Genomic DNA, 14,690 nt, shown 5'->3' on the forward strand with positions numbered 1-14,690 from the left:
GGCGAGAATATCTCAAAATAAACATGGTCTTAATAAACAAAGATGCAAAGAATTAATGAATGAAAATGAAAGAATGAATGAAAGAATGAAAATTTTTTAAAAAGGTTAAAAATAGCACAGTTGAGTTAAAAATTGATTAACACTCCTTGTGCAAAATATCAGGACCTCTTGAGAAACGTCAAAGTGCCCAGAGGAACTATATAAAGCAGATGTTTCAGTGTAGATTATTTAAGTCTGAATTATGTCAATTTCAAAAGATAAGGTTGCAAAAGATAAGGAAGTAATTAGGAGAAAGCAAGCTTGAAATTAATACAGCGTGCCCTTCGCAAAAAACCAAAACTTTAAAAGAAAAACATTGTGTGAATAGGGTTTATGATACAAACCTGGCTGGGTGGTAGAGAATACCTTCAAGTTTTTGAGCTGTTCAATGTTCGGTTACTCTGGAGATGACCCACTAGAGCCCCATTTTCGAACAACATTCCATCCTCTTGGTTTGTCTTAGATCGACTGCTTCTGTACCATCTGTAAGTTGGGTGTTTTCATCCTTATACGGCGACGTAACATATCACACTGTTGACCTTGAAATATTAAACTCACGACTGCCACGTCGCATAGGTTTTCTGCAGCACGTTGAACCAAAGTACGCACTGTTCCTTCACGGTGCTGTTAAGTTTCGCTGATTACATTTTTTTGCGATTATGCTGCCATCTACTGCATTGCGCCCCTTTTCCAATTTGTGAATAAAAACTTGATGATGTCCTCTATCATCTGGAAGCGGATTGTATCATGCTTGTATACCCTATTCACACAAGAACGTTTTACAAAACTAAAAATTATCTCCTGTACTTAAAGGCTAATAAGAGCATTATTCGTGAAAGTTCTGCTGGTTTATGTATTGCTGTTTGCTACCACAGATTGCCACGTTCAGAGCAGTGCATATTTAATTCGTTGATATTTGAACAGGTACCCAAGTTGTATGTTGCTCCATCGCCTTCAAAAAATGCACTCGTTTATATCGCTTCTCGTCCAAGATGGATTTGGTTCCAGGAATTTAATTCAAAAGACGTATGCCCGTTTCAATATGACTGTAGTCCACTGGAGAGTATGGGAATATTTCTCCAGTTCTGCAGCGCGTGGAGAAACGATGCTTTATTGCAGCATTACGCTGTCCGGCGCATCGTGGTCATTTTGATGTAGTTGTACTCTGCGTGCCTTCTAAGCTATTTCCTCTTTGAAATTAAAGTAAATATTTCTTCAGGTAGATATATTTCACTATAGAATAAATGTCACACGTCATAAACGAATAGAAGAAGAATGATTTTATTTCCGGAACCATATTTCTTGTTGCTTTATTGGAACGATAAAGCTGTTGACCGTCAGATGGCGCTCCATCAAAGCAGCCAGAATTGTTCGGTATATTTAAGTGTGCTTGCGGCTGCAGACTGCTTCGTGATACCCATCTGCTGGGCAGAAGATTGGGCGAATTTCGACGTGCACGAAAAATGTTTTCCTTGTCGGTTGCCGAACAAGTTCGTTTCAAGAGCAAGAAAGGGAATGTTTACACCGCCATTCCAGTTACGGTGGAATTTGGGAAGCTTAGCAGAGGAGAGCGATGTTCACGGTACGTGAACAGCGGCGAGTGGTACCGACTGAATGCCGGAGACGAGGATAGTCTACAGGTAAGCCTAATGTGTTACAACGTTACACGCGGAGTTTATTCCTCAGTGGTTACGTTGCCAAAAGAGAAGTTTGCGGAATAGGAAAACGAAGTTAAGACGCAAAGAGCTTCTTATACCAGAAACAGAAACGTTGTGGGTTGCATGCGGCTTTAAATGCCTTTCGTCACATTTTTTAAAACTTACTGATGTAAATAAGACTTTGGAAAAGTTATTAACACGTTTTCTTATTAATGAGGCTGTGGCCTAGTTGCGCTCTGACGTAAAATTGCTTGGTTAACGTGTGCTCTCCACAGATCCTTCTGTATTATACCGATTGCTGATCTTGATTAGAATTTCGATTTCAGAACTCATTTTGCTCGTGCATGCTTGCGGAGATATTTCTGAACGGCACTTAATGTGTGTGCGATTATTTTTGCCTTTCTACTGTATGTTGCAATAATATATAAAATAAAATAAAAATAAAAGTGTTTATGCCCTCTTTTGAAATGGATTCATCTTACAAACACGCTGTTTGATGCAAAACTTCAATTGCCAACTTGTGTGGTCGGATGCTTAGCAACAGCGTATTACTTTGATAACTAATTCTGATGGCTCGTTTACCCGCGAGTCATCTGTAGTCGTAGGGTGGCCAGGCAACTGCGCCGAACAGAAATTAATTTTCATTTGAGAGGATTACATGACACCGAGATAAATTCAATTAACTATGGTATGACACAAATGAGGAAAGATTAGAAATTGCAAACGGGACTCGTCCTGTGTCGACGTTGATATCATAGGCTGTATTTGTGTGATGTTTCATGCAGAATAATTCTAATTTTAAATTCAGGATAAATGATTATCAAAAGAGAGAACTGCACGGTCGAATTAATGGTCCGAAAAATAAAACACTTCGAGGAATGCTAACATGAAAGCCTTGAACGTTAAAAACTGCGTGGCTTCGATCAAACAGCCCCGTATATTCGGCTCCGAACTAAGTGGAGGAATATGGGTGTGGCTGTAGAGAAGGGAATGATGTTGAAGGGTCTGGCTAGTACGTGGAGAAACTCTCCGGCTGGAGCATCGTTTGTTAGTTTCTTTTTATGTGCTTTCCAGAATGGTTTGCTCCGGGCTACTGAGAACGGTTATCAGACTATTTGAGACTTTGTGGCGCAACCTATTTTCTGGTATGTTGGGAAGTTTACTTGAACACTGTGCTTGTTAGAAAGTGTTGCTGAATTTCCTTTACCCGTTTCTTTTTGTTTTTGCACCACAGTAATTAAGGTATGAGGTGCCAGCACATAGCGAAACTTTGGCACGTGCAACAGGTACAGCCGCATTGGGCCTGGTGCTTTCAGGGGGGCGTGGTGCAAATTTCTCTCTATAGTACTATGGAAATACAGGCACTTCCTGAGTGACGAACATCGGTACTTAAAAACAAACAAGGCTGCATGAAATATCTTTTTACATTGTCTCATTTGATATTTTTTTTCCTGGTGAATTGCAAATAGATGAAATTGGTATCAGTGATGTTTACAAACGCGCAATTTACAAGGTGAGCTTTATAAAGAGAGCAGGGCTGGAAAACCTTTCATTATTAATAAACAGTGAGTAACTAATTTCATTTGACAACTACACAGGATATCCACCGATCTTTAAAATTTACTGCCAGAGTCCAGTGATTCAGTTAGTGATGCAGGATGCACAATTAATTGATTATTGATGCAGTTGTGGCTGTGGGTGCGTCCGTCTTCTTGTGAAGAGGTCCCGAGCGAACTGGGTAAAATCTCTGTAGACGTCCTCTTCGATTAGGGTGAGATGTTCCTGGTCTTGCAGTTATATATGGATGTGCAAAATAAGTTGGCAGCGAAGATCTTCGTACAGGCAGCAGTGGTACATTGTGTCCCCATGTTTCACGCTGGCCACAGTAGCACAGAGGGATGTCGGTGAGTCCGAAGCCTTGTAATTTATCCCTTATTGCCCCATGTCCAGTAAGCAGATAGGAGGTAAGAATTCCCGGGGAGAGCCAAGGAAGATAGTTGGGGTAAAACACTTGTATGTTGTGTATAAATTTCCTGCTAATTTTTCCTTTAGTTGATGTCTGCCAGGCCTACTTCAGGTATGTGGAGAGGAGTTTCTTTTCAATTTTAGAGTCATTTGTGGAATCTGTTGTGAAGTCGAGGCAGGGGACACTTCTGCCCTTTGAAAGTTGGTGGAGCCTCCTATCGCGGTTGATCTCCATATCTAGGGAAAGGGCCCCTGTCAGGGCCTGGAGCGCGTGGGTGCTAATGGTGCTGCAAGCTCTCGAAATGGTAAGAAGTATATATCGCTGTGTAGTTTCCAATTTCTTTCTGTTTGCCACTGTGGTGGCCTTGCGAAACCATACACCAGCTGCATACGAAATAGCCGGCAAGAAGACTGCTTTGTAGAAAAGCCCGAGGGGCGTCCTACGCAAGCTCCATTAAGAGAAAAAAGCTGACCCCAGGAGCTGTCAACTGGTGGTGCCCGGAGCATTTGCGGGAGACTCGCAAATAGTGCAGAGTAATTCCTGATTTTCTTCTGGATATAGGTCAGGCGGTGTATATGACAGGTTTTTATCCAGCACAACGCCAAGATGTTTTAATTCCGTGATCAGCTTTATGATAGTTCCTTGAATTCGGATTTGGGGAGGTCCCTTTTAGCAGTATTGAGCTTGTTTTGGTCGGTGATATATGGAGATTGTTGTTGTTAGCAGTTCAGTCCTGTAGGATGTCTATTGCACGGTTAGCTGAGATTTCCAATATGGCCCTGGTGTGTTCAGCCAGCATCAGGATCAGATCATCTGCGTAAGCGTGAGATATGACATTTCCAATATCTAGGTTAAGAAAGACATCGAGAATTATGTTCAAAAGGAGGGGACCTAGAATCGAGCCCTATGGGCAGCTTCTGAAAACTTGTCTTGTGACCGAGCAATATGGAGCTTTGACAGTGACAGATCTTTTTGAGAGATATGGTCTTATGCACTTGTACAGGTTTGCAGGTATTTTGGCCTTCCGGAACCGGCCTAGGACGCTTGGCCACTATAAGGTGTCAAACGCCCCAACAAAGTCTATTGCCATAACCAAGAATTATTTATGGTTTGTTGTCGCTGCAGCATTTGTAATGTTTTCTAGAGCATCCGGGGTGGAGCAGCCCTTCCTGAAGCCAAATTGATTTTGGGACTGAAGACCTGCAACATAATAGCGGGCTTCAATTCCCTTTCTTAAAAGGTGTTCGAAGAGTTTGCTCAAAACTGAGAGGAGCGCAATTGGTCGTTATGACTCCTGAAGGTCCTGTTGTTTAGTAGGGTTTTTGAGAATAAGGCGTAGTTTGGCATTTATCCATGCTTGCAGAAAATAACTTTCCCAGAGGCAGTGATTGAACAGGTTGAGTATAACCTCTGGAATGGTTTCGACGGCCTTTTTAACTATCTCGAGCTCTAAGAGGTCTGCACCTGGCGATTTTTTATTTCTTAGTTTCATGGCGGCGATGTCCAGTTCGATTTTGCTGAGGAAGCCTTCTGCGAGGGTAGTGCTGTAGGTATCATTATCGTGGTATAGTGGTATTTTCTCCGAGGTGAAGGGGGAAAGATTGCTCCTGGCATTTACCATGTGTTCATGACATTATTTATAGAATCCTGCCACGTTTTCGTGTGGGTTCCCTGTGGTGTTTTAGTTGTGGGAATAGCTTCTCCCCAATCATTTCCGGTTGTGGAGAGAAAGTGCTCCCAGGAGCGTTGCTTTCGCTTTCGGATCAGCGCTGTAAATTGATTTCTTGTCTGGCGATAGTGCTATCTGAGTTCGTCCACTTTCGCAGATGGCCAGGATCTTCGTGCTCGCTGGAACAGTTTTTCTCCTTCTGTTTAGTTCATGTCTAAGTTGCTGTAGCTCCGGGCACCACCAGTTGACAGCTCCTGGGGTCAGCTTTTTTCTCTTAATGGAGCTGTCGGCGGTCGCAGTAATTAGGTTTACGACTCCTGTCTGGTGTTGGCCAGTGTCTAGTCCTTCCATTTGAAGGGTTGAACTATACTATTCAGAAGCGTCTGGAATAGTGACTAATCTGCCTTCTCTAATGTCCTTTTTTTTGGACAGCCTCTAAAGTTGTGCCCCTCTCTGCACAGTGGCCACATGTAAGGTGTGAGTAGTGTGCCCAAAACTGCAACACCGAAGCACTTGGGGACAGCGACGTGCTACTTGTAGCGGTTACTGCCACAATTTATAAAAACTCTATTGCTTTGGCTGATTGTATGTACTCCATGCAGCCAGCGAGAGCTCCACCACCCAGTTTACAGCATTTCCTGTCCTGGCCCTGGTTTGGTATTTGGGCGTTACCATGCTAGCTTGTTCCTCTTCTCGATGGTCGTGTTAAAGGTTTCTCCAGTATAGTTCCTCTTGAAGCGCTGTCGGGGTGAGATCCTTCTCAGTATCAAAGGTTGCTATGCTTGGTCCTTTCCTTTTGGGAAGCGAGGTTTTGTGTCGGAATCCTCTGGTTTAGGAGTATTTTTTGGTGTCCTCCTTAGTCTGCGTTTCGATTATGACGCCGACGTTTCGGGTTTTTCGCACTGACTTTATTTTTGTGTCCTTGAAGTCTTCGGTCAGGTTTGTCACTACAAGGTTTTTAACTTGTTCGCTAGTACTGTGCTTGTATGCTGATGTCGACCAGGTGCGGCCTCGGCAGAAGGGTCTTGCGTTTTATCTCCATGTCAGTGGTTGTAGCTTTCTCGTTAGGTGGGCTCCTCAGTGCTTGAGCGTATGGGCGAGCACGGTGTGGCATTTTTTTTTGCCCCACAGTCGATGTAAGCTTGTAGCTTAGCTATCACTCTTTCACTTTCTAGATGGGTTTCTGTTAATATTGCTTCAGTCTTGTTGAAGATCGTCACAATTTGCGCCCTAAGTCCGGTGCTAACCCTGTTTGGATGTTCCTTGAATATCCTCTCCAGTGCCGTTTTAAGGAACAGTGTTTTTTATTGTAGTGTACCTTCTGGCAGGGTGGAGTACAGTGGCTGGTCCTGCTATTTCTCGTCACTGCGGTCCTTTTGGGTTCTCCCTCTTTGTTTGGGGAGGCCCCCGGAACGGGGGTCTTCCTACTGGTCCAATATTATCACAGGATTGTCAATTTGATTATGCTGCGGGAGTCCTTGGATTTTTCAGATTTCCCCTCCATTTCGGTATATTCCAGATCAGTCCGGATTATCCAGATTTCTAGTGCACATAGAAGATCTCGCAGAGTGCTGCAGAAAGACACATGCTACAAGTTCGTAGCTATATTTGGTGGCTCTCAGTGTGCCGGTGAAGTTTTTGGCTATTCCCCACACGCGCGTGGTTGGGGGGCGGGAAAACACCCAAGAGTGAAGGTTGCACTGAGGGACTAATTTTGGGGGATTGCTGATCACAATGGTGGCATCGGCTTTCTCCTCACAGCAACAGAAACATAGATCGCTTTCTTCCACGTCAAGTTTATGGAGGTGGGGGGTAGGCACTAAACACATTTTAAACTGTTTCTGGAGCAGTTTTCTCAAACACAAAGGTTTGGGCAGTCTTACGGCTGAAATAAATCTGCAGACTTCTGCAGATTTATTTCAGGTTTACACTAATGGGGGCACCCTCTCCAGTCAAGTGCGTGATAGGAACGTGGCAACCGCGTTTCCTCTGTGCACTCTTTCTGTATCCCTGTTGGATCGTTTTTTTTTTTTAGGAGCATTAGCAGCTAAGGCCATATTGCTCTGCGATGGTCATTCCCTGACCTTTCCGCATCCTCCGTATTTGGTGGTGACGGGCTCGAACCCCGGTCTAATCAAGAAGCATGTGCTATGCACTGCTGCTCCTTCCCACCTGGATACGGAGGCGCCGCTGTATCCCTGTTGTCAGCCACTTGGTGACCAGTGCAGTCTAACAACAAAGGAAATAGATACAAACGTTAATGTCTAGCTATAATCCCAATATAACTCAGAGGACTCCAGAAGTTTCTTACTTCTGGAGTCCTCTGATTAATATGTTCCTGTGATGACACAATTCAGGATAATAACTACAGTTAAAATACATTTTGGAAGAGCGATGAAACACGTGTCCGTACCGTAAGGCAGCCATATTGGCGTTTTCCTATAACAACTAATTATGGCGCGGTCTCAATGATGGCCAGGCGATTGCTGGCCATCATTGCAGGCAGCAGTGATGGCCAGCATCACCGAAGGCAGCCCAACAGGCGCACATTCACCAGGGTACATCAGCGCCTTAGAGAACATGGGCGCTTTGCATATGGAGAATGAGCAGGTAGGCCCAGAAGCATAACACCTGATGTTGAGGAAAGGTTGTTAGAAAGAATATAACGAAATCCAGAAATTTCGACAAGGAGGGTTGCTCTGCAAGAGAGTGTACTGAGTCATAGCAGTGTGTGGCGAATTTTACATCGCCAATTACTGTGCCCCTACCACATCCAGTGTGTACAAGGTCTCAGCAATAGAGACTGCCCTCCCAGAGTGAACTTCTGGCAGTGGATGCAACAACAGTGTGCCCTGAACCCCCAATTTTTAAACAACATTTTGTTCACTGACGAAACTGGGTTTACTCGTGATGCTATTTTTAATTTTCATAACTTTCACGTTTGGTCCGACGAAAATCCTAATGCAATTCACGAGTCACGACATCAGCAACGTTTCTCGTTGAATGTATGGGCAGGACTACTAGGAGACCGTCTAATTGGACCACACTTTCTGCCAAACAGGCTAACAGGAGAGCTGTACCTTCAGTTTCTGCAGAATGCTCTTCCAGACCTCCTTGATGATGATAATGTTCCACTTCAGCAATGCCAGAACATGTGGTTTATGTATGATGGCGCACCGGCACATTTTGCTTGAGTTGTGACTCGGTATCTAACTAGAATGCATGGTCAACGGCGGATAGGTAGAGGTGGGTCTGTAATGTGGCTTTTGAACACCTTTTGTAACATCTTGTGTCATGTAACGTCTGTAAAATGCTGTGGTGTTGAAACCAAAAATTAAATAAATAAATATTTATTGTGAAGTAGAGTTACAGCACAATATCCCATCACGGCGACGAGCGCCAGTGGTTCACATAGCGGTTAGGGAAAAGATAAGTACGGCGTACAAATACAGAGGCTACAAAATACCGATCACAAATGCAAAATAAATACAAATACAGCATAAAAATACAGAGCTAGACATAAATACAGAAAGAAATACAACTTGGCAATATATCAGGGTTTAAGGGCTTTGATAAAGTTGTCTCTCCCCTTCTTGTTACTTAATATGCTGAAGATGTCGGCGTCCACACGGTTGAGGGCAGCGAGCATCTCTCAGTGAGTACAAGCCTGTTGTGGTGAGTCACGAGTGCTGGTACCGACCTTAGGCTTGGCTGTGGAATCCTCCAAGAGCAAGCGTTCCAAATATTTGGAGATGATATTTGGCCTGAGATGAGATTGGCTGTGAAGACCAGCCTCTTTTCCACGATCAGGAACTTCATCCTCGAGATGTCGAGTGCTTGTGCCATCATGGTGGTTGTGGTAGCGGGAGGTAGCCGAAGCTTGTTATTGGCCCATTTTAGTAACCAGTATTCAGCGGTGAACACCCGCTTGAGGTTTGTATGTGCAGCAGAGGCCCATATTTCTGCACCATAGAGAATGGCGAGGTAGATGGTGGAGGTGATGAACCTTTTAACAGTGACAGGATGTCGGACGTGTAGCAGCTGCTGCTTTGAGATCCACCGTAGACGAGAGCAATTGGTACTGATTTTGTCGATCTGGTTGACAAAGGACATCTTTTGGTCAAACAGAACGCCAAGGTCTGTGTGCGGGTTAAAAACGTATTATCTTATGTTTAATAAAATCACCCTTAGCAAAGGATTCACACTTTTTGCTAAACTAGTTCTCCCGTAGTCAGTGGCGGATCTTACCAGAATATGTGCATTATCTCGAAAACGGTTCATTTGCAGCCCGATGTTCACTGGGACTTTTTTGCTTATTTTAGTTTGTACTTTTCACCTTTAAATTATTGACCATCATATTTGAAACACCCTGTATTTGGGCCATTATTTCTGGCAACAAAAACTGATGTTTAAATAGGGGAGTGGGGCTTTATGTGGAATTATATATTTTTTTAACGATATGTGCTTATTGCGCATTTTTTCAATTGTTTTATATATATATATATATATTCTTCTTCCAGTCACATAGTTTCCTGAGGAGCTGTTGTGGTCACCAACAAATTCCTTCAACTGCATCGATCATGTGCTATACGAGCGGCATTGCAAAATGTCACGCCGAAAAATTCACTGATCCCATTCTTCCACCTAGTTGCAGGTCTTCCTTTAACAGCAGTTTTTGGAATTGGTTTCTGTGGCGTTAGATAATTTGGTGGTATGCCATTGCCCACCACATGGCCAATTTTTAGAGGGGCCGGCTTTAATCATCATGCATCCCCACGAGATCCTCTTGAAGAGAAAAGGTGACTACAGCAGAGCCCCGCTTAGTGCAGAAGGCTGATTACAACTGGTTTCCAGAGGTCGTCTATCTATATAAACGGATATATATTATTCGTTAGATTCGCACAAATAGTTATTATATCTTCAGGCAATGAATTTATTCATAAGCTGACGCTATTATCCCTCATCTTCCTAATTCGATGTCTAATTAATGTCCAGTATTTCCAACTTGTTATGTGGAATATATTTTAAAATAAATTTCTCCGAAAAACCATAAAGCATGTAACGTTTCCTTACCGTAAACATATTTTCATGCTGATTCGCACAGTCTTAACTCCCAATGAATACATTTCTTACATTTTAAAGTATTCGTTCCTGTATTTCAAATTCTATATATGTATAATGTTTCCTACTTCATTCGTGTTTTATATAAAAATGTACTGCGTAGTTCGCATACCATGAGTAGCACGAGTGGGAAAATACACAGGCACGCGACCAGTCAATTATTTAATTCTGTACAAGTGTGTTCAATTTAAATATTTGAAGACAAGTTTGTTTTGTTTTTTTGTGTCCTTCATCTAGCTGTGAAAACCATAAGTATAATTGTGTGCAAAATTTTGCGCACAATTACACTTAGTGATTTTTTTTTTTAATTATTATTATTATAAATGTTTTTTTTTTTTTCTTGGTAAATGTTTTTTTTTTCTAGCTATATTTTAGGCCCACAGCAGAAAAATGTTCGACATTGCTGTTATATATATACACTAATATTAAATTCTTAACATATTATTTATATATAAATACTCTAAATATTAAATAAGTGAATATAATAAATGTATGAGTACTATTAATATTATACAGTAATATACTAGTATATATAATGTATATTTTGAACTAATACTATTATACTTCATATATGAGGGGTTCAGTTGTTAAGAGAATAAGATTAAAATAGGTAGGTGCACACACAGTCAAAAGCGCGTTCTAGATGTCTATGTATTTTGTTAGTCAGTTGGGTGTATTCTGTAGTCCATTTGCTTGTTCTTATGGAGGAATAAATAAAATAAAGTTGGGAGGGGATACAATCCGCGATTCTTATGCGAGCGTTTGCCTTCTAAAGGTGCGGTCACTACTAGAAAATCTTGGTCATCATTCCAAGAATCACGGTAACACACAGCAATATCCGACATAATGGGGACTTTATAAATTCGTTATTTAGATTATAATTTTCTGCAAGTTACCCTAATACAAAGAACGTATCTACTGTCCATTAAGAGAAATATGGCTACGTGTTCGGTATATATTCGTCTGGAGTTTTTTGTTCTTGGATTTTGTAATGATACGGCTGCCCTCCCTTGTTTACGTCTTGTCTATTCACTTTGTACAAATTCGACATAAAGTGCATATCTAAATGTTTTTCTCTGATATTTCGAGAATGTCAGTTGAAGTTAATAGTATTTAGCAACGATCTGCCAATGTCTACCTTATAATATTTTTAGAAGTTGCTGTGCACTAATATTGCACACTTCCTAATTTAACGAAAAACGAAATTATTCAAATTTTCAAAGAATAATTCTTTCTGAAAATATTTTCTAAAACATTTTCGGTAGCAGTGCGGTAACCCTGTAGTCTCATTCCAGTGGAATCGGCCATGCTGGTGTTCTCCATCAATAGTCTGAAGAATGGGTTTAATCTCCACCAAACAGGGACCACCCTTGAGTCACCACACCAGAAGTTGCCATCCCGTGCGACCTAAAACAGTAAAACAGTTAGAGCTGACTCGTAGCCGAGTTATATTGCTTATCAAAACTGCTTAGTGGATCAATTACCTTGACCTTGCGTTGCAAATTAAAAAAGAATTTCGTTAAAATAGTATTTATCTTTGCAGTAATTAAAATATTTGAAATATTAACAAATTCTCCGGAATGTAGAGAAATTGTTCCTATATTCCTACCTTACGTTCCCTCGAATTGGAATAATGATGTCTTTATTATATCGCATACGCTTCTTGATTACACCGGGGTTCGAGCCCGTGACCACCAAATACGGAGGATGCGGAAAGGTCAGGGAATAATCACTGCATATCCCAAAACTAAAGGCCTTAGTTGCTAATGCTCCTAAAAACCAAATAACAACAACAACTGTACGATATTTGTCAACCTAAGGTGAATTCATTTAACAACAGAAGGAATTTGAAGACAGTATGGCCACCCCGTGTTGTCTTTAAATTCATTCTTTACTGAGTGGAATTAGCAGCTCCCATAATCATTCTTATTGTTATGGGATAAGAAAACTGAATATTTTGTGTTGTCCTAGAAATATTAGGGTTTTTATTTTATTTATTTATTTATTATTATTTTTTTAAATGTCTTCTGTCCTATGCCTTCTTTTATCTCGCTTTAAAATTTCGTTGGATAATTAAAAAAAAAAAAATTACGTTGGGAAGATATTTATAACTGGCTACTAAAATATGCCAGAAATGAAATTCATTAACGGTTACGAAGATTGTCACTGTTCACCCAACCAGATTATTGACGTGCGATGTCGCAGCGAACCGCTCGCATACCATGACAGTTAATCTTGCTGAACTATTGCTACTTTATGATATACATTGAAATTCGAGTTTTGAGTCGATAATCCTGCTGGTGCTTGCGAAAGTTTATTTTAAAGATAATGCTCATATCACTATCAGGCCACCTGATTCGATAGCCTACTGTTCTAGAAGAAGAAATTGTGCACGCAAAACTGTCTCAGCACATTCAGTTGAATGCATATCATTACGTAGGTATTAACTTGTTCACCAGATTCTGCTAAATAAAGATTGAGGTAATATTATGTTTACTCATACGCATTGACGCTGCTTTAAGCTATTTAATACAAATAATCTACACACTTCGTATCGATTTTCGGAACTTTTCTATCTTGCTAATTCACGAGAGTGCAAGTTTGCGTGCTCTTTTTGCAACGGTTTGTACAGTGTTAATAAATTTCAAAAAGAGCTTATAAGTTGCGTCAGAGGGCTGTTTGAATCAATTCTGGTTTTCTCATTAAATACTAGAGTTCGCTTCTCTCTTTAATAAGTTTTGCATTCTTCATTCAGGGGAGAAAAAAAAAAAAAAAAAAACACGTTATTTTTGAAAAGGTTTTGTCTGTAATTTCCTAAGATGTTCCTGATAATATCTAATTTTATCGCTTTCACTTCTGATATTTTGTGATGTACGATAATGAATTTGACCAATCAGTGCAGACTTTAGTGTACGTTTTCTTTGCATAACGGAAATCTGAACAGATTCTTTAGGTTTTGGAACGTCCCTAAGGGAAACATCATCGTATTAAATTCTTCACTTGCAGTAGGCTTTGACGCCGGGCAAGAAAATCATTAGATTTATTGGTTCCACAAATCTCATTTTATACCCAACACATCCCGAGGCATGAATATCCATGGAAACGATGTAAACCCGCCATTACTGCTTCTAAGAGCCATAAAGAACGTCTTTTGTTTTCCGCTATTACTGCACTAACTCCTTTATCTATCTCCCAAGAAAACGCTTCTGTTGCCCATCAGTCATCTGTGTTCGCATCTTGCATACCGACTAGGCTTTGTCTGGTGGAGGGAAGGACAGTTTATAACATTTGACGATGTCTTCTCAGTATTGCACGGTGCACTAGGGACAGAGGCGGATTTAACGACGGGCGCACCGGGCGCACGCTCTGGGCCCGACTTCTGAAGGGCCCACGCAAAACCCCAGTAAATTATTTGAACATATTAGTTCAACTATTAGTTCAAAACTTTGATTATTATTATGCTATTATTAATGCTATTATTAATTATATTATACATATATTATATTCAAATTTTATTGGAAATAAAACATTAATAGTACATAATATTTTTTATTTATTTAAAAAAATGGTTAACATGTATTTTTATTTTCCCTGTCTCTCTCTCTCTTTTTTTAAGGGGCCAAATATTTTCTTCTGCGCCCGGGGCCTCAACCGACCTTAAACCGTTCCTGACTAGGGACATGTTACAACGAAAGTACGTATACATTCACGGACATCTCGTATCCCTTGAAAAATGTGTTTCCTGATTTTTGAAAAGCAGGAAGGATCCACGTGCGTGTTGTGCATCCTGGGGAGTCTCCATAAAAGCTCTATGGAGACTGTTGCCTAGGAAATACGAATTGCAGTACGAGAGCCACGCACCTCTAAGTTGCAGTTAGCTGTAATGCGATGCAAATTTACCATTGGTCATGCTGTTATAAAAATTGAACGGTTACTTAAAACTAAATGAAAACTTTTCAAAATTCGAAACGTGGTAATTGCATCTTCCTTCGCGAAATCATGGCATTATAGGCATTCTTAGAAATAAGATCAGTACGGTTGGTAGTTCGCCCCCCTCCCTTCCCATTGTTCTTTGAAGCGGAAGCGGGTCTTTCTTTTAAAAATATTTTTTAAAAAATGTGAGAAACAAATTTTATGACAAATAACGCCCTTTTTAAATGCAGCATGTTTTAATATTGATTTAAATACTTAAGTTCGCTTAAAATGCAACGATATTTGAGTGGACAGAATTTCGAAT

At 40.8% G+C, this 14,690-nt stretch overlaps 1 protein-coding gene across 1 annotated transcript in view; it reads left to right on the forward strand.

Annotated features, from left to right (window-relative positions):
- The first annotated feature begins 1,474 nt into the window (after positions 1 to 1,474).
- Positions 1,475 to 14,690, forward strand: part of LOC150078519 (uncharacterized) — a 541,829-nt gene continuing 528,613 nt past the window's right edge. Inside the window, exon 1 of the mRNA XM_090384590.1 lies at positions 1,475 to 1,679. Coding sequence (XP_090240716.1) covers positions 1,503 to 1,679 — 177 coding nt within the window. The 5' untranslated portion in view covers positions 1,475 to 1,502. The remainder of the gene's footprint in view (positions 1,680 to 14,690) is intronic.

The sequence above is a fragment of the Mastigoproctus giganteus genome, chromosome 11 (assembly GCF_048544385.1).
Source record: "Mastigoproctus giganteus isolate SK-2022 chromosome 11, ASM4854438v1, whole genome shotgun sequence".
Taxonomy (NCBI): domain Eukaryota; kingdom Metazoa; phylum Arthropoda; class Arachnida; order Uropygi; family Thelyphonidae; genus Mastigoproctus; species Mastigoproctus giganteus.